Consider the following 24,932-nt stretch of genomic DNA (forward strand, 5'->3'; position numbering starts at 1 on the left):
GTCCTAGTCAAGATTCCAACCAAAGATCCCAGTACTACAAGGCATAAGTGCTAAACACTAAGCTAATTTGCCGCCATCCTCTCCAGTTTATGCACTTTAACCTAATAAACTACAATAGAAGAGCTGAATATGGACCTTTCTTGCAGGAACAGGCTCATTTTATGCTGGTCACAAAACCCAATCTCACTGTGGTCACTGGTCACCCTATCTCCACAATGGATCAGTGTGAGTCATTTAGTAGTGTCTGCAGGAAATATCTTTTATTCCTGCCCCATGACATGTTCCAGTGGAAATGTTGAACTCGCAAAGTAATGATGATCGGACATAAAATATGTATTTATGCACATTGCTTTTGTAGGTTATACCTTTGTGTGCCTCCTTAGCTGCAGGTTCTTCTCCCTGGCATAATGAAGTATATTCCAGGACCCCATAAACGGATACACGAACACATGACTCATATGCTGGACTTTGTCACACAAAGAGTGGAAAAGAACAATAAAACACTGGATCAAAACTCACCTAGAGATTTTATAGACTGCTTCCTCATCAAACACCAACAGGTATCAGCAATAAAACCACAGAACAGTAATTAGCAGGAACAACAAGAAAAATATGTGCTTTTGTAGTTAGCAGTTGTCCTTGTTTTGAGAAAGTGTGAGTAGTGGGTACTTTAAAGACAATAACCCATTGGGGTTTATTTACTAAAACTAGAGAGTGCAAACTCTGGTGCAAGCTGTGCTTGGTAGCCAATCATCTTCTAACTTCAGTGTACTCAACTAAGCTTTGACAAAAAAAAAAACCTGGAAAGTGATAGAGCTGCACCAGATTTTAAAATCTCCAGTTTTAGTAAATCAACCCCATTATATGTAATCCTCATGCCGCATACACACGATCAGACTTTTCGACTGGACTTGGTCCGGCGGACAATCCGACGGACTTTGCAGCTGAGGTCCGCCGGACTTTCAAACGAACGGACTTGGCCACACACGATCACTCCAAAAGTCCGATGGATTAGAACGTGATGACGTAGAATAAGGAAGTTCATAGCCAGTAGCCAATAGCTGCCCTAGTGTTGGTTTTAGTCCGTCGGACTAGCACACAGACGACCGGATTTTTTCGGCTGGACTCGAGTCCGTCGGAAAGATTTGAAGCAAGTTTTATTTCTGCCAGACTTTTGGGAAGAAAAATCCACTGGAGCCCACACACGATCGAATTGTCCGACTGATTCCAGTCCGTCGAAAAGTCTGATCGTGTGTACGCGGCATTAGGATGCCTTTACTTCACTATGCACAGGAATTCAACATGTGGACCTAATTGATTAGCAAAGGAAACTTATCTTGCTAAATCTGACACCTTCAGAGTGTATTCAAAAGGAAATTTTTTTTTATATGTTTTGGATAGAGCAATGAGGGCTTAGACCCCCCCCTGTTACCCTCCCTATTTGTTCCGGCGACCATTGTCACTCTAGGACTGAAAATCCAAAATTTTTAGTTGTCACCAGAATGGGGGGGGGGGGGGGGCTTTGCAATAGGGACACTTGTTCTCAATTTATCTCACTTTAAAAAGATTTATTTTCACTTCCTGATGTGTCTATAGGACAATAAGTGAACGGAAATCCCTTGAATGGCACACTGAGAGAAAAAGAAACCAAAAGTTGTTACTCTATCCAAAATTTACAAAAAAAAGTATGGACTTTAATATTTAATTCAAGATGTTCAAAAAGGTTAGATACATCTGTGAGTATATACGTCATTTATACATAAAGTATTAGGCCCCTTTCACACTAGCAGATCTGCTAAAAACAAATGGATGAGGATCCATTCCCCATCCATCTGGCGGATCGGATGGCAGTCAGCTGTAAAAGGACAGGCAGTCTGTTTACATCTGACCGCCCATAGAGGAGAGGGGGCTGTGTCTGTGTCCGCTCTGCATAAGTGGAGCGAACACGGACCAGCCATCCTCCTGCACAGATCAGCAGACAGATTCCCCACTGAGCAGGCAGACTCCAATGGAGTTCGCCCTGTGTGGATGGGGCCTTAAATGTCTCATATCTATCTTGTTTTTTTTTTTGTTTGTTTCTAAGGAGAAAAACAACCCCAGTTTCAGCATGGTAAACATGTTACAGACGATATTTAACCTGTTTGTTGCTGGGTCAGAAACGGTCAGTAACACGCTACGTCATGGATTCCTGGTGCTTCTGAAGTATCCTGACATACAAGGTAAATGGCATCCTTGAAGGCTCTTTTGTTTTGAGATTTGTGTAGCTTATTGTGGAAATGAATGTAGCACCCTCTACCTTAGGTAGGTAGGTGCTAGTGTAGGTTTTTGTGTAATCTGCCAGCGCAGGTAAATTTAGGCAAGCCTATTCTGTGAGCTGGGCCTGTTTGTTTTGATCTGGGGTCAGGGGAGTGGTTTTAGTGTAGCAGCAGGTAACTGACATGTGTTTCAGCTCTTGGGCGCCTCCTCTGTTTCCAGGGAAAAGGTTCTGGAAAATGAGCAGGTCAGAGTGCTGGAGTGACATGGGGTGCATGTGGAAGCCCTGACCAATCCCCAACTAAGATTGGCAGGAGGCAGGCCTCCTACATATACCCATGGTCAGCCTGCTGTGGGAGTCGTTTTCGGGTGGACGAACTGAATGATGGAGTGTTAGACTGCCATGGTCAGAGGGAACCCCCTTTCTGGGGGAGGGGTTACCTCAGGCTGGGAGCTCGGGAGCTGGAAGGGAGCCTCTTATTACATGGTAATTAAGAGGTGTCCTGGAACAGGAGCAGGAAAGAGGACAGGTAGGATGCATGTCCAAAGTTAGTCATTTCAGGGGGGATACATGCTAGGGCCGGTGAATGAAAATCACAGTGGAAATCTCTGGAAGAGACATGCCAGTAGTTGGATGTGGAGCCAGAGGGAGAGACTGTGGGGTCGTTACATCAAGTCGCTGCAGCCAGGAGGGCTAGCAGGATTTGCATTGGACATGCTGGGGTGAGTAGTCCATCAAGTATCAATTAGCACATTTATTCTACTCTACTAAAATGGTTGCTACCTCAGAGGGGACTGCAGACCCCTGGCTATAATGAACTTTCAGGAAAACACTAGGACTTATTCAGAGTGAGGCCTAGCCATGTGCCAATGTGACAGAAATCTAGATTTGGACAGTGAAGTGAAGCAAGTGATCTCAAGTATTGTGTTCGAGGATATGTGCAGAGGAAGAGACTGTCCGATCTAGACGCAACTACTTTTATTCTACTAAGAAGTATTCATTATCTGGGCATCCCATGTCCCTTTTCCCCATCCAAGTCAATCCCCTAATAAAAACAACAAAAACAAGCAAGAGACTATTCATTGTCTGGGAAAGTGTGCCAAAATAGATGTCTGATCAGCAGGGTGAAATGTGTGGCTGTTGCAACACACAGCGAACCCATGGGGCCATCGCTACATGAAATTATTACAAAGTTATATGAAGACATGGTGTGAGCACTCTTGGCAAATAATCCGCCAATCACCCTGCTGCCAGAACACCATATATCATTTAAGACAATGAGCAGTCATTTGCGTAGTTTTGTTGCGTTTATTGCGGGATACAACTTGGGTGGGGTAAAGGAAGATACGAGATGACCATAGCCCTTAAGGACTTGTCATCACATTGTCATCACATTGATAAGACATTGATTAGCAGCTTTAGCCTTGAAAATGATGCACTTCTAACATTCAGGCCGCGTACACACGGGCAGACTGTTCGTCCAACTTTGTCCGCTGAACAGTGTTTCAGCGGACAGTCCGCTCGTGTGTGGGCTTCAGCGGACAGTTTCAGCGGACAGTCTGACGAACAAAGTTTTTCGGAATTTCCGTAAGACTGTCCGCTGAAACTTGGTTTGAGCGGACAGTCCGCTCGTGTGTAGGCTTGTTCGGCAAACTAAGTCTCGCGCATGCTCAGAAAGAATTTACACGGCGAAGGTTGCATTGCAGTGTATCGGACGCCGAATTTCTCGTCCCGTCGTACGTGCCGTTCACGTCATCGCGCAAGTTTTCAGCGGACTGTTCGTTCGTCGTGTGTGGTCAAGTCCGTTCATGCTAATTTTGAACGGACTGTTTGTCAAACTGTTTGACGAACCTAGTTGGGCGGACAGTCCGCCCGTGTGTACGCGGCCTTAGAGTCGATTTCCCCTGCATATCTCCAATGCAGACTATTGCTCCCCTTCCTCTGCACTCACTCCTGCAGACTTTTACTCCTCTTGTACAAATCTTCTACTGCAAAACTGTTATATGAGGCCACGTACACACGGGCGGACTGTTCGCTCAACTTTGTCCGCTGAACAGTGTTTCAGCGGACAGTCCGCTCGTGTGTGGGGCTTCAGCGGACAGTTTCAGCGGACAGTTTGACGAACAAAGTTTTTCGGAAATTCCGAAAAACTGTCCGCTGAAACTTGGTTTGAGCGGACAGTCCGCCCGTGTGTAGGCCACTTTCGAAATGAGCAAACTGTTCCCGCTCGGAGGAAAGTCTGCTCATTTTGAGCGTGTGTGCAGGTAGGCGGGGCCCGCGAAGGAGACGTCGCGGGCCCCGCCGCCTGGTATGGACTTAAAGGGGAACCCCAACGCCGAAAAAAATCGGCGTGGGGGTCCCCCCAAAGTCCACAACAGACCCTTGTCCGAGCACGCTACCCGGCCGGCCAGGAAAGGGGGCGAGCGAGCGCGCCCCCCCTCCCGAGCCGTACCAGGCCGCGTGCCCTCAACATGGGGGGTGCCTTGGGGAAGGGGGGGCCGCGGCCCCCCCACCCCAAAGCACCTTGTCCCCATGTTGATGAGGACAAGGGCCTCTTCCCTACAACCCTGGCCGTTGGTTGTCGGGGTCTGCGGGCGGGGGGCTTATCGGAATCCGGGAGCCCCCTTTAATAAGGGGGCCCCCGGATACCGGCCCCCCACCCTATGTGAATGAGTATGGGGTACAATGTACCCCTACCCATTCACCTGTAAAATAAAAGTACCCAAAAAAAAAAACACAACACACGAGATAAAATATTTTATTGCACAGCTCCGGGGGTCTTCCGTCTTCGGGGGTCTTCTCGCCGGACTCCTCCGCTATCTTCTATCTTCAACCCACATGGGTTGGTCACATGGGTTGATGTCACATGGGGACTATGACATCGTAAGGGGGCGGGGTCACCATGTGACCAACCCATGTGACATATACCATGTGACACCGCCCCATTGTCACTATATAAGTGGCCGCACAGCGCGGCTCTGGCATTCCGGCCGGAGAGAGCGACGTGTCAACATCTCCTGGAGAAGAACAAGAACAAGAACAAGAAGAAGAACGGAAGGCGACCGGAAGGCGACAGCGGCGACAGAAGACCGGGCCACCGCCTCTAAAAGAGCTATAAGAAGGCGCGGTGGCCCGGCAGAAGAACGGAAGGCGGCGGCGACAGAAGACCGGGCCACCGCCTGCAAAAGAGCTATAAGAAGGCGCGGTGGCCAGGCAGAAGAACCGAAGAGGGGGACAAGACCCCCGAAGTCGGGAGAAGAGGCCGGCGGCGGGGAGGAAGAAAGCAGGACTCCTCCGCTAGCAAAAGAGCTACAAGAAGATAGCGGAGGAGTCCGGCGAGAAGACCCCCGAAGACGGAAGACCCCCGGAGCTGTGCAATAAAATATTTTATCTCGTGTGTTGTGTTTTTTTTTGGGTACTTTTATTTTACAGGTGAATGGGTAGGGGTACATTGTACCCCATACTCATTCACATAGGGTGGGGGGCCGGTATCCGGGGGCCCCCTTATTAAAGGGGGCTCCCGGATTCCGATAAGCCCCCCGCCCGCAGACCCCGACAACCAACGGCCAGGGTTGTCGGGAAGAGGCCCTTGTCCTCATCAACATGGGGAAAGGTGCTTTGGGGTGGGGCCCCCCCTTCCCCAAGGCACCCCCCATGTTGAGGGCACGCGGCCTGGTACGGCTCGGGAGGGGGGCGCGCTCGCTCGCCCCCCTTTCCTGGCCGGCCGGGTAGCGTGCTCGGACAAGGGTCTGTTGTGGACTTTGGGGGGACCCCACGCCGATTTTTTTCGGCGTTGGGGTTCCCCTTTAAGTCCATACCAGGCGGCGGGGCCCGCGACGTCTCCTTCGCGGGCCCCGCCTACCTGCACACGCGCTCGAAATGAGCGGACTGTTGCCTCGTGTGTGGGCGAGTCCGTTCATTTCAAAAGTTGCGCGGACTTAGTACGATGAACAAAGTTTGCCGTATTTGTCCGCTCAAAAAGTGCCGTGTGTGGGCGTGTTCGTTCATTCAAAAGTTTGAGCGGACTGTTTGACGAACTTAGTTTCGGCAGACAGTCCCCGCGTGTGTACGCGGCCTTACTGTTGCTTCACTTCCAGTATTACAAAAAGGGACCACTCTGAATAACCCAATTTTGCTGTCTGTACTTGAATGGTGTTGCTTCAGCAAATAAATAAGCCAGAGGCATGCAACTACCTCTCCCCAGTGGCTCAGTGAGGTTGATAGCTACACAGTCTTTTGGAAGGCATTCCTGAAGTGCTTTACCAGGCCAGAGATACTCGGTACCTCTCCCCTACGGCCTAGCACATGGCAATAAGTGGACTACTGTTCCCAGCCAGTCCATAACTGCAAACGCTGCGCTCCCTTGCCGCAGCATTCTGCACTACTCTTAACACTTCTCCTGTTGCTTCTTGTACACTGACCTTCTCAAAAGGTGGCCCCACGTGGGGCCACCTTGTGGTAGACTCCTGAAATGCCATTCTTTCTTCCTGTACCATCAGAACTCCTCCCCTGGCAGCATGTGACCTCAGCTTATATGGGAGGCCTGCCCCCTGCCAATACCCAAGGGTAATTGGTCAGAGCTCCTCACATGAGCTGCCTGCCACTCAAACCTCAGGTCCAACCTCTCTTCCAGAACAATCATCCTGAAAGCAGGGGAGGCGCTTCTGAGTCAGAGTACCGGTGGTCACACCCGCCACTACACTAAACACTTCCATTCTCAAATCAAAACACACAGGCCTACTTTACAACACAGACCTGTCTAAATTTGCCTACACTGGATCTCTCAAACCCAGAGAAATCCTATTCCAGCACCTATCTTCTGGTAGAGGGTGCTACAGATAAATATGTGAGAGCGCTGCCCAAACAAATTCCTAAATATATTAAATATAGACATATAAATAAATATCTAAAATGAACACATTTCATAACTTGAAGAATGTAGTGCTAGTGCAAACAATAAATCTGTGAAAAAATTGAGATAATTGAATTAAGGACATTTAAAATTGTGCTTTTCTAGTGATTCTTCTTATAAAATGTGCAAAACTAAAAGTCTCTATTCAATAAAGTTCTTCACAGATAAACACACAGCGGGGTTGATTTACTAAAGGGAAATACGCTGTAGAAGCTCTGAAATTAGGGGAAGCTTTGCTGATTTTATTATTCAATCATGTGCAAGCAAAAATGCTGTTTTTTATTTTCCTTGCATGTTCCCTTCAGATCTACAGCGACTGTACTTGTAGTGCAGAGTGGATTTGCCTTTCGTGAATAACCCCCCCCCCCCCCGTGTTTCGCCACTTCACAGTCTGTGCTCCATTCACCAGGTGAAGTGCAAACTCACCTTCATCTTAGATCCACAAAGGGTCAATATTGCATTGAAAGAGGTCATTCTCATGAATCAGATAAAGGTATTCAGGTCCCTTTAAGCCCTTGTACACAAGGTCAGACACTCCGACAACCAAATCCGTCGGATTTTGTCCAACGGATTTTGTCCAAAACTGGTGTTGCATACACACAGTCGGACAAAATTGTCGGAAAATCCGATCGTTCCGAACGTGATGACGTTAGTTCATTACAATGGGACTATGTTCAGGCTAGTAGCCAATAGCGCCGAATGCCTCCTCTGACAGTTCTTATATAGGTAAGGGCGGGGCCACCTGGTGACGTCACTTGGTGACACCTTCACCCCTTGTGACATCATAGGCTTGTGAATGCTTGAGGTATGTTACCCCATACTCATTCACATGGGGGAGGGGGCGGGATCTGGGGGCCACCTTCTTAAAGGGGGCTTCCAGATTCTGATAAGCCCCCCACAACCACAGCCCAGGGTTGAGTGGACGAGACACTTGTCCCCATCAACATGGGGAAAATGTGCTTTGGGGGTGGAGGGGCAGATCCCCCCCTGCCCCAAAGCACCCTACCATGTTGAGGGCATGTGGTTGAGGACCATGAGGAGCATGGTTCAAGAGGGGAGGTGCTCGCTCTTCCCCCTTTCCTGACCTTCCAGGTTGTATGCTTGGATAAGTGTCTGGTATGGATTTTTGGGGGAACCATGCCATTTTTGTTAAATTATGGCAAGGGGTTCTCCTTAAAATCCACACCAGACCCAAAGGAGGGTCCATGCTGTTTTTTTCTTTATTTTTTTTCCATAGCTGGGTGTCGGCAATTGCTGCCACGAGTCACTTTAAATGTGATTTGACTCGTTTTTTTTTCCTTAGAAATTTCATTTTTGCTCCAGCATGTTCTATACATGTTACAGATGGCAGATGCTTTACAGGCAGACTAAGGCCGCGTACACACGGGCGGATTGTCTGCCCAACTTAGTCCGCTGAAATGCGTTTCAGCGGACAATCCGCTTGTGTGTGGGCTTCAGCGGACTTTTTCAGCGGACAGTCTGGCGGACTAAGTCTTTCGGAATTTCCGTAATTTTGTCCGTCCAAACTTGGTTTCAGCGGACAGTCCGCTCGTGTGTAGGCAAGTTGGACGGACTAAGTATGGCGCATGCTCAGAAAGGATTTACACGCCGAAGGTTGCATTGCAGTGTATTGGACGTCGAATTTCTAGTCCCGTTGTACGTGCCGTACACGTCATCGCGCAAGCTTTCGGCGGACTGTCTGCTCATCGTGTGTGGTCAAGTCAGTCCATTCAAAAGTAGGACGGATTGTCTGTCGGATTGTCCGACGAACTTAGTTGGCCAGACAATCCGCCCGTGTGTACGCGGCCTAAGGGGACCCTCCAGGCCCTATATTTAAAGGAATTTTTCATTTTTATTGTTGCACTTTAAAGTAGTTCTAAACTCTGTTACACCACTTATACTACAGGTAAGCCTATGATAAGGCTTAGCTGTAGGTATTGTAAAGATCTGTTTAGGAGATATTTACCATATATGCTTGCACCAGCATCATCGGTGCATGCGCACTGAAGAAACGGCTCGATCGTGCCATTTGTAAAGGGCCTGTGCCGATCACAGTGCCGGAGCCCGCAGACCCGGAAATAATTCCAGAAGACATATCGCTGGTCACAGCGGTGTACAGGGCTTAGATCTAAGATAACTATTTCATAATGAGCTGGTATGCCCTTTTTTATGGCCAATTACTTGCATATAAGCCTTCAAAATGGGCACTTTTGACCGTCCGGGTCTACTTTCGGGAGTTCTGCTGCAAACTAAACAGGGGGCTGTCCTGCCCATCTCTATTTCTTTTCTTTTTTTTTACCAGAAAGATTTTTTATTGTTTTTAACAAGGTGATAACAAAGCAAGACAATATCAGCACGACAGTCATGCAGAATAAAATCGTAAGGCACATAAATATCTCATCATGGGTACCCGAGAGGGTACCAAATCATGAACACCAACAGACAATAACATCCATCCCTAACAGCCCCCCCCCCCCCTATGGGGGACGACAGGTTCTCCTGGCCACATCTAATAGGGCACGAGTACTATCTACCCAGGGGGGGGGGCGCACAATTAACATTGCTGAGAGGAGCCTACCGATACAGAAGGGACAGCACCCAGGAGCCAAACCCAACCCCACAGCCTAATGACTGCTATGGGGGGGAGGGGGAGTCCACCTCCGGCACAGGGTAACCAGGAGACAAACCAGGCATCATGTAAGGAGCGGATCCGCACGAGGCCCACCCCGTCTAAGTGGGGTCAGCCGCATGCGTCAATCCAATTTGACCAGATCTTGTCATATTTTTTCGGACAATTTCTACTTTCATATGTAATACGGTACAATGGCAGAACATTATTGATCGTTTTCCGCCACAACGCTGCAGACGGCGGATCCGCCTGCTTCCACCTGAGCAGTATCTCCCTCCTTGCATAAAATAACGCGTACGTCAGGCACAGCTTGACATAGTGGTCTCCCTCTATGTCATCTAAACGACTGAGCAAAAATGTCAGGGGATCCAGTGGTATCGGCATCCCGCATACCTCTCCAAGAGTATCCGCCACCTCACTCCAAAACTGGTGCAACTGCGGGCATGACCAGACCATATGAAAAAACGTCCCCTCCACCGAGTCGCACCTAGTACAGTTGGGGCTGAGACCCGGGTAAATGTTCGCAATCCTCTGAGGTGTATAATAGGCCCTGTGCACAAATTTTAGTTGTATAAAGCGGTCCCTGGCCGCAATCATAGAGGGGATGTAGGTGGTCAGGCACTCTTCCCAGTCCTCCTCTCCCAAAGAGGGAATATCCCCCTGCCATTTAAGCCTGGACCTGCAGCCCATCTCTATTTCTAAGCTGTATGGGAAAAATAAACTATAGAAGCTTGTTGGTTGCTATGGACACTTTTTATTAGTTCCCCCAGTGTCTTATGCAGGGGGCTCCAAATTTTTCAGTATAAGAGCCATATCGAATGTTTTTCAAATATTTTAATATTTTTTAAATAATTTAGGCTAAAAAAAAAAATCCCCATCAAAGTCCCCCCTTAAATCATGGCCCTCATCAGAGACCCCCCCTAACCTCAGGGTCCCCATCAGAGTCCCCCTTTACATCATGGTCCCCGTCAGAATCCCCCCTTACATCAGAACTGGAGACCATAAGCATCCTCTACTGACCCTAATGCACAATCAGTGCATATTGAAGATATGTGACTGACCCTAGCTAGTTGGATAAAATGTTGCAGCTAGCCAGTTGTGGCCTGTAAGCCGTTGTTTGGAAACCCCTGCCTTATGCCCTGTACACACGGTCAGACATTCCGACGACAAAATCCGTCGGATTTTTTCAAACGGATTTTGCCCCATACTTGTCTTGCATACACACGGTCACACAAAGTTGTTAGAAAATCCGATCATTCGGAACGAAGTATCATAAAACACATATGACGGGACTATAAAGAGGCCAGTAGCCAATAGCTTTCGCCTCGTAATTTATTCTGAGCATGCGTGGCACTTTGTGCGTCGGAATTGTCTACACACGATCAGAATTTAAATGATCGCATTTTGTTGTCGAAAAATTTTAGATCCAGATCTCAAACTTTGTGTGTCGGAAAGTCAGATGGTGCCCACACATGATCGGAATTTCCGACAACATAGTCTGATCGCACATTTTCCATCGGAAAGTCAGGGCATTAGTGTATAAAATGTATACAGTACACAAACTAAATGCATCAATTAACATTTCACAGCCAAAATCCAGGAAGAAATACACAAAGTGATTGGTGAAAATCGCTCCCCCAGCATTGATGACCGGACTAAGATGCCATATACTGATGCTGTAATCCACGAGATCCAGAGATTCTGTGATGTGGCTCCAATGGGTCTTCCTCACGCAGTTACACGGGACATAGAGTTCAGAGGATATACTATTCCAAAGGTGGGTTATAGATTTTTTATTTTTTTGCTAGATATGTAAATCTGAAATCAAGACACAGATGAAAAACACATATTAAAAAGGCTTTAAAGTGGAATATGATAAATGGGAGGTGGATAGGGATTTTAACGGTGCTAACTGTCAAAAAATAAACTATATATAATATATATACATTTTTGTTCAAAACATCATTAAAATAGTATAAATAGCAGCAAAATTATACAGTGGTGGTCTGAATAATCAAGAGATCGATTGAATGAAGATATGTTGTTGCACATTATCCCGACATGTTTCGCAGATATGCTTCCTCAGGGGATCTGCATTTAATCAATCAATAAACTCTCTAAGTTTGAAAGAAAAAATATACGAAAAATTACACAAGATTAATTAACAACAAAATACAAAAAGGCATATTGAGAGAAAAAACACCACTTAGATGGTGATCATTGCTTACCCAGACCAAGCAAACCATTCCAAACCACTGCAGATATTATACAACCATTTCGTAGCCCCACAGGTCTATAATCACCAAAAAACCGTAGAGGGCATAAGATCCAGCTAAAAAATTATATAAATATTGTTTGTCACAGAGATAAAAATATCATTTTGCATATATTTCAACAATGGGGATAAACATCCTCCAATATTAAATGGGATATTATTAATAATTTACTCACTTAAAACCAAGTTTGTAGAGCCCAATGTTGAGATGTTGCAAGAGAAAAAGACTAGGAACAAAATCATAAAGTAGAAATGACAAATATAAAGGGTTAACCTAATTATAAATAAAAATAAAAATTTTAAAAAAGGGGCAGAGGGACAGGCCGCACAATTTAAAGCAAGATAGCTAGATTGTAAAAGTTGCAAATGTGTATTACAAGGTTGAGCGGCAATGTCGTTTATATATAAATATAGAGTTGCTTACTAGCAGCAAAGAAAGACTAAATTAGGCAATTCCACTTACCAAGAAACTCTGGCTCATGGGATTTAAGTCATGTCCTCTGGCATATACAGCGAGGACTGACTGTATATGGCTGGCTTTTGTAATCCCTGCCATCGAGCTGGCGTCTGACGTCACTGACTCGATGTGGACAGAAAAGCGCTAATGCGCATGCTCCAAGGGCTCAAGGAAGCCCTGAGCCTACAATACCCATAAGGCAATGGGGGAGGAAGGGGCGGGAGGAGATGACGCGTCACCGCCGCTCATAAACAAGCGGCGATGCAGCACCACCAGCGCAAAGATCAATAATAATCCCTCCCTCAACCACCAAGCATAGAGGGGGAAGGGAGACCCAAGTGGTGGAACACAGCCAATTGAAAGCCGTGGGGGGAATGCTTTAAAGTGGAACTGTGGCCATTAACCACTTGACCACTGGGCACTTAAACACCCTTAATAACCAGACCAATTTTCAGCTTTCGGTGCTCTCGCATTTTGAATGACAATTACTCAGTCATGCAACACAAATAGAGCTTTCTTTTGGTGGTATTTAATAACCGCTGGGTTTTTTATTTTTTGTGCTATAAAAGAAAAAATACCGAAAATTCTGTAAAAAAATGAATTTTTCTTTGTTTCTGTTAGAAAATTTAGCAGATTAGTAATTTTTTCTTCATAAATTTTGGCCAAAATTTATACCACTACATATCTTTGGTAAAAATAAGTACAAATTGGTGGATATTATTTGGTCTTTGTGAAAGTTATAGAGTCCACAAGCTATGGCGCCAATATCTGAAAATTGATCACACCTGAAGTACTGACGGCCTATTTCAATTCTTGAGACCCTAACATGCCAGAAAAGTATAAATACCCCCCAAATTACCCCTTTTTGGAAAGAAGACATTCCAAGGTATTTAGTAAGAGGCATGATGAGTTTTTTGAAGTTGTCATTTTTTCCCACAATTCTTTGCAAAATCAAGATTTTTTTTTTTTTTTCACAAAATTGTCATATTATCAGGTTATTTCTCACACACAGCATATGCATACCACAAATTACACCCCAAAACCCATTCTGCTATTACTCCCGAGTATGGCGATACCACATGTGTGAGACTTTTACACAGTGTGGCCACATACAGAGGCCCAACATGCATGGAGCGCCATCAGGTGTTCTGGAGCACCCAGGACAATTCTGACATTTCTCTCCTACATGTAAAAATCATCATTTATTTGCTAGAAAATTACATAGAACTCCAAAACATTATATATGTTTTTTTAGCAAACACACTGGAGAATACAATGGTGGTCTTTGCAACTTTTTATCTCGCACGGTATTTGCGCAGTAATTTTTCGAATGCTTTTTTTTGGAAAAAAAACAGTTTTGTGCTTAAAAAAAAAAACACAGTAAAGTTAGCCCAATTTTTGCATAATGTGAAAGATGAAGTTACGCTGAGTAAAGAGATACCTAATATGTAACTCTTCAAAATTGCACACGCTCGTGGAATGGCGCCAAACGTCGCTACTTAAAAATCCCCATAGGCGACGATTTAATTTTTTTTTACTGGTTATATGTTTTGAGTTACACAGGAGGTCTAGGGCTAGAATTATTGCTCTCGCTCTAACGTTCGCAGCGATACCTCACATGTGTGGTTTGAACACCGTTTTCATATGTGGGCGGGACTTACGTATGCGTTCACTTCTGCATGCGAGCACATGGGGACAGGGGCGCTTTAAAAAAAACATTTTTTTTTATTGTTCATTTTACTTTATTTATTTTAGTTTGACATTTTTTTCCCCAAAAATAATTTTTTTGATCACTTTTATTCCTATTACAAGGAATGTAAACATCCCTTGTAATAGGAATATGGGATGACAGGTCCTCTTTACAGTGAGATGTGGGGTCAATAAGACCCCACATCTCACCTCTAAGCTGGGAAGCCTGAAAAAAAAAAAAGATTCTGGCTTTGATCGTATTAGCGATTCGGTAGAAGCACCGGAGGGCGGTGGGAGGGGGGGGGGATGTCTATGGCTGGGTATTGCAGGGTATCACCGACTATGGCTGGGTATCTCAGAGTATGGCGTTGCAGAGTATTGCGTTGCAGAGCATTGCAGGGTATTGGCGGGTGTTGCAGAGCATTGCAGAGTGTTGCAGGGTATTGGCGGGTGTTGCAGAGCATTGCAGAGTGTTGCAGGGTATTGGCGGGTGTTGCAGAGCATTGCAGAGTGTTGCAGGGTATTGCAGAGTGTTGCAGGGTATTGCAGAGCGTTGCAGAGCATTGCAGAGCGTTGCAGAGTGTTGCAGAGTGTTGCGGAGTGTTGCGGAGTATTGCGGAGTGTTGCAGGGTATTGCAGGGTATTGCAGAGTGTTGCAGAGTGTTGCAGGGTATTGCAGAGTGTTTCAGAGTGTTTCAGGGTATTGCAGAGTGTTGCAGAGTATTGCAGAGTGTTGCAGAGTGTTGCAGGGTATTGCGGAGTGTTGCAAGGTGTTGCGGAGTGTTGCAGGGTATTGTGGAGTGTTGCAGGGTATTGCAGAGTGTTGCAGGGCATTGCAGAGTGTTGCAGGGCATTGCGGAGTGTTGCAGGGTATTGTGGAGTGTTGCAGGGTATTGCGGAGTGTTGCAGGGCATTGCGGAGTGTTGCAGGGCATTGCGGAGTGTTGCAGGGCATTGCAGAGTGTTGCAGAGTGTTGCAGGGTATTGCAGAGTGTTGCAGGGTATTGCAGAGTATTGCAGGGTATTGCAGAGTGTTGCAGGGTATTGCAGAGTGTTGGCAGGGAATTGAGGGGTTAATTTTCAGTGAGCAGGGATGTGGGCACTGCAGATGCAGCCCACATCGCTGCTGACACCGATCTCTTCCCCCTCCGCTGTACCGATCGGTACAGAGAGGGGGAGGGAGGAACCGGCGTCATAATATGACGCCGGCTTGTTTACAAGTGATCACTCCGTCATTTGACGGAGCAATCACGTGGTAAACGGCCGCGATGAGCGGCCGTTTACCGTGATTCGTGATGCGCCGGGTCCACTGGACCCAGCGGTCACGGATGCTCTCGTGTGCGCGCCCCATATGTTGCATATGTTGCAAATAGCAGCGGTGCGATCTGATGCACTCGTCTCAAAAAAGGCCCACACCAAAGAACTTTTAGAATAACGCGCAGAAGCAGTGCTCTGCACAGGCGGAGCTCTGCGGTGTGATTCAGTCGGTGTGCTGCCCCTAAGCTGGCCCCCGGAGGGCATCCTGCCTCGTTGGACATGTGCCTCCTCCTCCTCCTCCTCCTCTCTCCTTCCAGGCACCCACGTGGAGTCAGTGCCCTCATCATCCCCTCCCTCTTCATCGCTGTAGCAAACCTGGCAGTATGCTGCAGCTTGTGGAACATGACTGCCAGATTGCTGTCCTTCTTGAGCATCCCCTCTCTCTGCGCTCACGCTACTGCCTTCCTCTAGCTGAGTGTCATCATCAGAGCCCACAAAACACTGGGCATCCTCCTGGAGCATGTACCCAACACTGTGCTCAAAGAGTTCAGGAGACTCCTCAGGAGGACGTGGTGGGTCTAGGGAAGGAGTCACTGATGATGACATTGAGAGGAGGGAAGACGATGCGTTGGCAGCTGCTTTGCTAGTACCCTGAGACTGGGTGAGAGAGGATGAGGAGGATGAAGAGGGCTTGGTCATCCACTCTACCAAGTCGTTGGCATGTTGCGGTTCAACATGTCCAGCTGCTGAAAAGAAGGACAAGCGTGTCCCATGGCCACGTGCTGATGACAATGCACCGCGTCCACGACCAGCACTGTTGTCTCTAGACACAGAGCCTGCTTGCCCTCTTTTATCGGCTCGCGCCTGTCTGCCTCTCCTTGCTGGCCTTCCAGACATGGTAATGGCCTGAAGGGAGTTGGGTAAAAAAGCAGTTGGGTAGTGTATATTGTGCTAGAGGCACACAACACCCACTAACTCCTGTAGATGTCTTTATTATAGAACACCAGAGATAAAGGGGTTTATACAGATGTATACTGTGCTGTGCTGGAGGCACACACAACTTCCAATAACTCCTGCAGATGGCAAGTGGGCTCAAATAGAGAAGAGCTATGTAGGTGGATATAGCGGTATGTACTGGGTACAGAGCACGCAGACAGCACGCACTATCTCCTAACACTACTGACTGCAAGCTCTATTATAAAAGATAGATCACTAGCTATATAGGTGAGGTGAATATAGCGGTGTATACTGCGGTCAGGGCACGCAGACAACAACCACTACACAACAGCAAGATCGAAAATAGTCCGAAAACGATCGGTGTGTACTGTGTTGAAGGTACACAGAACACCCACTAACTCCTGCAGATACCTTTATTATAGAACATCAGAGATAAAGGGGTATATACAGATGTATACTGTGCTGTGCTGGAGGCACACACAACTTCCAATAACTCCTGCAGATGGCAAGTGGGCTCAAATAGAGAACAGCTATGTAGGTGGATATAGCGGTATGTACTGGGTACAGAGCATGCAGACAGCACGCACTATCTCCTAACACTACTGACTGCAAGCTCTATTATAAAAGATAGATCACTATATAGGTGAGGTGAATATAGCGGTGTATACTGCGGTCAGGGCAAGCAGACAATAACCACTACACAACAGCAAGATCGAAAATCGGCCGAAAACGATCGGTGTGTACTGTGTTGAAGGTACACAGAACACCCACTGCTTCAGACGCCAACACACTACACAAGGCCGCCGCGCTGGCGGCCTTATATAGTGTGGGGCGTGCACTACACAGCCTGAGCTATGATTGGCCACAGGCATCCTGCCTGTGGCCAATCATGGCTCTCCTCGCTGCTGGCGCTGCGATTGGCCAAGCATGCGGGGTCACAGTGCATGCTTGGCCAATCATGAGCCAGCAATGCACTGCGCCATCGCAGTGAATTGTGGGCCGTGAGCGCCACACGAATTTGGCGCGAACGGACCAAAATGTTCAGACTTCGCCGAACGGACGAACAGCCAATGTTTGAGTCGAAGGTATGTTCGACTCGAACACGAAGCTCATCCCTAGTCTTTACCTTTGGTTAACTTAGTATTGTTGTCTGATCTTTTGCATTGGTTCTGAACATGCGTGTTTGTAAAGTCCGATGGTTTTCTGTGCACATGAACCGAAAAAGTTTGTCCGATGGATCATACACGTGGTCGGCTGTTGCCTTAAACAGCTAATTTGCATGTTTGTTTTCAAAAAGTCTGATCGTGTGTATGGACCTTTAGAGCAATGTGAACAGCAAGCTTTTGTAGAGCTCTCAGAAATCTTTGTTGAAGCTTTTAAAGTACCATTTAACCCCTTGCCAATCAGTCGCCATCATTGTACAGCGGCAGGTTGGCTCATTCCCACGAATCGCCGCCATTGGACATTGACCCTATATTGTGGGCACGCGCTCACTGACCAGTGGGGGAGCCAATCAGCGGGAGGAGGACTCGATGTCCGCCGGCCACCTGCGATCATTCCCCCGCAGTGTGTAAACAAGACAATCTCCGTTCTGACAGGGGAGATCACAGAGATCCTGTCTTTCTGCTCTGCAGGAAGATGGGATCTGTGTGTTTTCCCAGGCAACCCATCCCCCATACAGTTAGAAAACACCTGCAGGGAACACATTTAACCCCTTGATCGCCCCTGATGTTAACCCCTTCCCTGCCAGTGTCATTAGAACAGTGCATATTTTTAGCATTGATTACTGTAATAATGTCACTGGTTCCAAAAAAAAAGTGTCAAAAATGTCAGTTAGGTGTCTGATCTGTCCACCGCAATGTCGCAGTCCTGCTAAAAATCATACATTTTTTATTACTAGTAAAAAAAAAAATAACAATAATAAAAATTCCATAAATCTATTCCCTATTTTGTAGACGCAATAACTTTTGCACAAGCCAATCACTATACACTTATTGCGATTATTTTTTTACCAAAAATATGTAGAAGAATATAAATCGTCATAAACTAAGGAAGAAATTTTTGTTTTTAGATTTTTTGGGGGAGATTTATTATTGTGAAAAATAAATAATATTGCTTTAAAAAAAAAAAAAAAAAAAAAAGGCAGACAATTTTTTTTGCTATAAAACATACCCAATAAAATAATGCAAAAAATTGAATTTCTTCATCAATTTAGGCCAATATGTATTCTGCTACATATTTTTGGTATATAAAAAAAATTTAAAAAGCGTATATTGATATTAGTTATCATGTCTACAAACTATGGGATATTTTTATGGCATTTTTATTTACTACTTTTTTTTTTTACTAGTAATAGCAGCGATCAGTGATTTTTAGCAGGACTGCAACATTGCGGCGGACAAATCGGACACCTACCTGACACTTTTCACACTAAAAACATGCAGTTACTGTACTAATGACACTTGCAGGGAAGGGGTTAACATCAGGGGTCAACAAAGGCTTAACTGTGTGCCTAGGGGGTGCTTTCTAACTGTGTGGGGGTTGCTCTGACTGGGTGAAGACAGAACAACAATCTGTCTTGTTTATCCAGTTCCCGACCGGCGCGCGCCGATATACGTCGGCAGAATGGCACGGGCAGGCAAATGGACGTACCTGTACGTCCCTTTAAATTTGCCGCCCTGCCATCGCAAGCGCGCCACCGGTGGCGCGCTCGCATACTGATCGGGACCATCGTGAGTCCGGTCGTGGGTCCCGCGGACTCGATTGCCGCGGGCATACCCGCGATTGTCTCACGGGGCGGCTGAATGGAGAAATGCCGTTGTAAACAGCATTTTCCCAGTCTGCCTAGCAACTAGTGACGCTGATCTCTGCTTCATGGGATTGGAGCAGAAATCAGTGTTCACTAAATGAAAGCCCAGCCCCCCACAGTTAGTAACACACCCCTAGGAACACTTACCCCCTACACTGTCACCCACCGGTTAACCCCTTCACTGCCAGTGTCATTTACACAGGAATCACTGCATTTATATAGCAGTGATTGCTGTATAAATGACAATGGTCCCAAAAATGTGTCAAAAATGTCCGATGTGTCCGGCATAATGTCGCAGTCACAATAAAAATCGCTGATCGCCGCCATTACTAGTTAAAAAAAATTATTAATAAAAATGCCATAAAACTATCCCCTATTTTGTAAACGCTATAACTTGCGCAAACCAATCAATAATCACTTATTGCGATTTTTTTTTACCAAAAATATGTAGAGGAATACGTATCGGCCTAAACTGAGGGAATTTTTTATATATATATATATTTTTGGGGGATATTTATTATAACAAAAAGTTAAAAATAATGCGTTTTTTTCAAAATTGTCGCTCTATTTTTGTTTATAGCGCAAAAAAGAAAAACTGCAGGGGTGATCAAATACCACCAAAAGAAAGCTCTATTTGTGGGAAAAAAAGGACATCAATTTTGTTTGGGAGCCACGTCGCCTGACCGCGTAATTGTCAGATAAAGCGACGCAGTACTGAATCACAAAAAGTGGTCTGGTCTTTGACCAGCAAAATGGTCCGGGGCTGAAGTGGTTATATAAGTAAATCACCATTCTGCCTCTCTTGGGAACAACCGTGGGTGGCCTCTGTCCGCCGGACCCACTGATTGGCTCCCCCTCTGTTCAATCAGGGCACAATTGTGCCTCGTGCGTGCACACCCCCCAGTGTCTATTGCACAAAATAACTTACAGGTACATAATTTCACGCAATAGAGCCGACCTGCCACAGTACAAGTGCGGTAGGGGGTCGGCAAGTGATCAATACGTCTTGGTCGGCATCTTTCCGCTGCCACATTTTGATTTTTGACAAGCGCGTAACTGTATTTTCCTCCTTGCGGTAAGTCATTAAAGCTTTTCAAACGAAAGCTAAAAACTTTACCAAAGCACCAGCAGATAGATTTTAGTCCAAACTCCCTGGGAAATACATGTAAATACATTAATTTGGAAATCTACTATCTGCTGGACCTAATGAAAAAGCTCAGCCATCCAGACCTAGATCACTTACTTTTAGCGCAAATACTTGGGTGCTTCGCACCTTAGCACCAATTGGTATAGTAGCTTCAGGCCTAACTCTTCAAGCAGCCAATAAGCTACACATATGCTTTTAATGGTTTATGTAGTGTTGAGGATTAAATACAGTAAAGAGTTCAGTGTTGGGGATAATATTAGAGTTTGTGCAGGAAATATATTTCAAGGTTGCCTGTGCTTGAGCAATAAACACAATAAGGGCATGGCCTGGCGGTGGTCCAGGCTTAGACTGCCATTCACTATCACACTAAATATACTATTCCTACTTCAGTCCATCATGAACACTGCTGCCAGGCTCATCCACCTCAGAAACCGCTCATCATCTGCTCTACCCCTCTGCCAATCCTTCCATCGGTTGCCACTCAGCCAACAAATTAAATTCAAGATACTAACTATAACTTACAAAGCCATCCACAACCTGGCCCCCAGCTACATCACTAACCTAGTCTCAAAATACCAACCTAATCGTTCTCTTCTCTCCTCCAATGACCTCCTGCTCTCAAACCCCCTTGTCAACTCATCCTATGCTTGCCTTCAGGACTTCTCCAGAACCTCTCCCATCCTCTGGAATGCTCTACCCCAATCTGTCTGATTTTCTCCACTTTCAGATGATCCCTGAAAACTCATCTCATCAGAGAAGCCTATCTGGCCCCCACCTAACAACTGTACATTTATCTTCTCAATCAGCTCATCGCCCACAGTTATTACCTCTTGTATCTCTTGGCCTTCCCTCTTAGATTGTAAGCTCTAAGGAGCAGGGCCCTCTGATTCCTACTGTATTAAAGTGTATTGTATTTGCACTGTCTACCCTCAAGTTGTAAAGCGCTACATAAACTGTATATAAATCCTGTATAATAATAATAATAATCACACAGCAGACTTGATGTGTGGCTCTCAGGACACCAATCACTCTCTACCATTCTTTGGAGCATAGACAAGCTCCCTTCCCGGACAGCACTCACAGCGGTGGGCACAGGGCTTCATTCCCATACAACCTGGCGACTCACACTCATATCTTGGTTCGTAGTTTGGACAAACAGTAATGAACTTGTTCACTTCAAAGAGGATCATTGCTTCAACTGGTGGCTATAGCACCAGTTTGGTATTTATTTATTATTTATTTACTTGATCTAAACAAATTCTTTTTTTTTTTTTTGCTTAGTGCAAAGTATCTGCCTGATATTGTGAGTCGGAGCATGTTGTTCAGCTCTATAGCTGGAAGGTTTTGACATATGTTTGTGCATTATTTGTGTCTTTAGGGTACAGATATCTACCCACTGCTGTGTTCTGTGCTACGGGACCCCAAACATTATGCTACACCCAACAAATTTAATCCTGGACACTTCCTGGATAAAAATGGAAGTTTAAAGAAGAACGAGGCATTTTTACCCCTTTCTGCAGGTACAATTGTTTTACTATATAAAGCTTAACAAAATACTCACTACCAGATCAACCCCCTTTTTGTACAAATTAACCAGTTCCGGATCACTCACCGCCCATATACTGCGGCAGGGAGGCCCAGCTGTGCGAAACAACGTACCTGTACGTCATCCACGTGACCTAGCCTGAAGCACATGTGTGCGCTGGCCGCGACCCGCTCCCGCTGTGATTGGATCAGCGTGGCCGCAATGGCCGCCAGCCTCCTGCGATTGCTCTAGTGAACTGCGGTCTGCTGATGTAAACAAAGCAGACTGTCTTTCTGTCAGACAGGAACAGAGAGATCTGTGCTTCCTGCTAATCAGTCTATAGCCCATACAGTTTGCAAGCACACTGAGGGAACACATTTAATCCTTTGATCACCCTGTGATCGCCACGAGTGGACATTTATGGTCAAATGCTCCACCCATAGGCTATAGAAGAATTCTAATGTAGGTTGACTAGTAATAATAATTAATAAATATAATTATTACTAGTATCATACAACATTAGATATCTACTATAGCTTGTAGGTGGAACATTTGACCGGAAATGTACGATTGCAGCATCATACAGTTTAGCTGCTCCGTCGAATCTTCTTAGAACATTCGACAGACACCATAAGATTTCAATGACAGATTTGACCTTAATTATTTCAGATTTTCGGACGAATGCATTTTTTAACGTAACAAAATAAATAAAAACTAATTTCAGGAGTAACTAAATAAATGTATTTTTCTGACAAAAACAAAACTTCCAAAACAAAATATTTCAGTATGCACATGTCTAATTCCGGGGGCTGTGGTAGGGTGACCCACATAGGCCAGGACTGGAGGGTGAACCAAGCTTCCAAATGGTGAGATCCATGGAGTGTATAAATTGATAGTGGCACATCTAGCCAACACTGGTCTATACAAAATATATTAAAATGTGTAAAATATATGATAATTAAAGATTTCAGTGTTGATATCCATATGATGTGACATGTGGCAAAAAATGAGAGAACAAGAAAAAAGTTAGCCCAGTGTCCAAGGGGAAGGGAAACTGGTGGGGCCATACAAAAAGCAAACAGTCAAAAGTCAAAGTCAGCTCAAAAGTAAGCCCCTGGGATAGATTTTTTTTTTCGGCGCCCTCTGCTCACTAAGCTGCTGGGCTAACTTTTGAGATGACTTGTAATTTTCTTATTTGGCACAGCCCTGTGCAGTGCACTGGCTAGGACAGCACAATTTAAGGAAAGCCTCATGGATAAATACAGAATCACGCCTGGAGCATCCTCCTGTATGTATGCCCTGCATTCTTCAACTGCCTTGTACATATTTCATATATCTAATCAGATTTTCCCTGCTCCATCAGTTCTGCAGGCTATAACCTGGCTGATCAGTGTATTTTAACGGTGGGGAAGTCACCTCGTTGTTGGAATACAATAACTCAGGGGAAAGGATTCCCCCATCCACGTCAAGTGTGTGGTTGGAGGAATCAAGTAAATTTTCTATATTGGACCACAGGTTGAAAAAAATAAATCTGATTAATCTATGAGCTGCCTTACTCTGATCATATATACCTCAATGGAGTAATCAGCAGACAAAAGGCGAAGTTAGCGCTTGGCTTTCTCTTCAGAAAACATAGACTTCTGTTAAAAATCTGGACCCTGAAAAAAAAAAAAAGAAGAATTTTAGACATTGAGAATAAGATAGGGACACTCTTCTTTCGTTCTTCTGTTATGATCACATAGCTTTCTTGAGAGTTTTAACTAGGAAATTACAATTTTTACAAGGAACGGATAGTGCTGGGTTTTCTCTTTCGAAAAACTTTACAATGCACTGCCAAATGCAGATCAACATAGATCAAACGTTAATTAAAAATAAAATAAAAATCTAAGACTTACAAAATTAAAAAAAATATGCAACACTAACTATAGTTTCTCCTATTATTATTCCCAATATTATTTCCATTTTGTTCACACAGGGAAACGGGCTTGTTTGGGAGAAGGTCTGGCTCGAATGGAGCTATTTATTTTCCTCACATCCGTATTGCAGAGTTTTACATTGTCCTCTGAGACGATCTTCACAGAAGAAGACATCAACCCTAAAATGAGTGGCTTTGGCTGCCAGCCCACCACATACCAGCTCTCATTCAACCAGCTCTAAATGGAACTCTGGGAACTACATTTAAATCCTGCACCACTAAGAAACTATCATCATAAACATTGTCATGATGATTGTTATTATTAGAGTACATGCAATGAAAAAACTAATTTCTTCTCAACAATTATTCAGGCTCTGAACAGGCAGACCCACTGTAGTTTACACTGATAGCTGTTTTACTGTATTCCTCATATTTTTTTAACAAGTTTATTATGATTAAATAATTATTTGCATCCATCATACAATATTAGTTGGGTAATTTTAGCTTTTTGGTTGGTGTCTCCAAGGCTTGGGATGTATGAGCATTTCAGCTTGTGTACCCTCATGGGGGTAGATAATTTTATATCTTCTTATCTTCTCCTTGCCCTAGAAAATGAAATAAAAAACTGTTTGGGACTTTAAATGAGGCATGGGTTAGTGCCTCCATCCCGGTATCAGGTAAATTTAAAAGGAGGTTGGGACTTTAATTGAAGCTGCTGCAGTGCGGAGGTAAACGTAAAAGTAGTATTTCATTTAATTCGTAACAATATATGATAAAAAATAAATTCATATATATATATACATACCTGTACATCTATTTAGCACAAGATATGTTCATGATAATATCAAGATATATGTAAAAACGCATCAATCAGGATGCATACATAAACAATAGATGGTACATAGAGCAGTAGTGTGGCCTGCAAGTGCCTAAGGCGTCATACCAGGTACATGTGTCTATAATCACATAGTATAAACAAGATGTACTCAATTAATATGCCCTAGAAAATTGATCCTTGGTATCCCAAATCAGGTTACAAAAAATTTAAAAGCACAAAAAAAAGAGGTTTACAAATATTTTTTAGGAAAAAAAATGGCAACTTTTCTA

At 45.0% G+C, this 24,932-nt stretch overlaps 1 protein-coding gene across 1 annotated transcript in view; it reads left to right on the top strand.

The window, feature by feature from the left end:
* LOC143987705 (uncharacterized) overlaps positions 1-24,625 on the top strand; it is a 112,868-nt gene extending 88,243 nt beyond the window's left edge. The window contains exons 14-18 of the mRNA XM_077486651.1: positions 384-560; positions 2,084-2,219; positions 11,385-11,572; positions 21,764-21,905; positions 23,886-24,625. Of these exons, the coding sequence (XP_077342777.1) occupies positions 384-560; positions 2,084-2,219; positions 11,385-11,572; positions 21,764-21,905; positions 23,886-24,067 (825 nt within the window). The 3' untranslated portion in view covers positions 24,068-24,625. The remainder of the gene's footprint in view (positions 1-383; positions 561-2,083; positions 2,220-11,384; positions 11,573-21,763; positions 21,906-23,885) is intronic.
* The last annotated feature ends 307 nt before the right edge of the window (positions 24,626-24,932 follow it).

Source organism: Lithobates pipiens, unplaced genomic scaffold, assembly GCF_037356315.1.
Source record: "Lithobates pipiens isolate NorthernLeopardFrog02 unplaced genomic scaffold, aLitPip1_a1.2 Scaffold_1, whole genome shotgun sequence".
Lineage (NCBI taxonomy): Eukaryota > Metazoa > Chordata > Amphibia > Anura > Ranidae > Lithobates > Lithobates pipiens.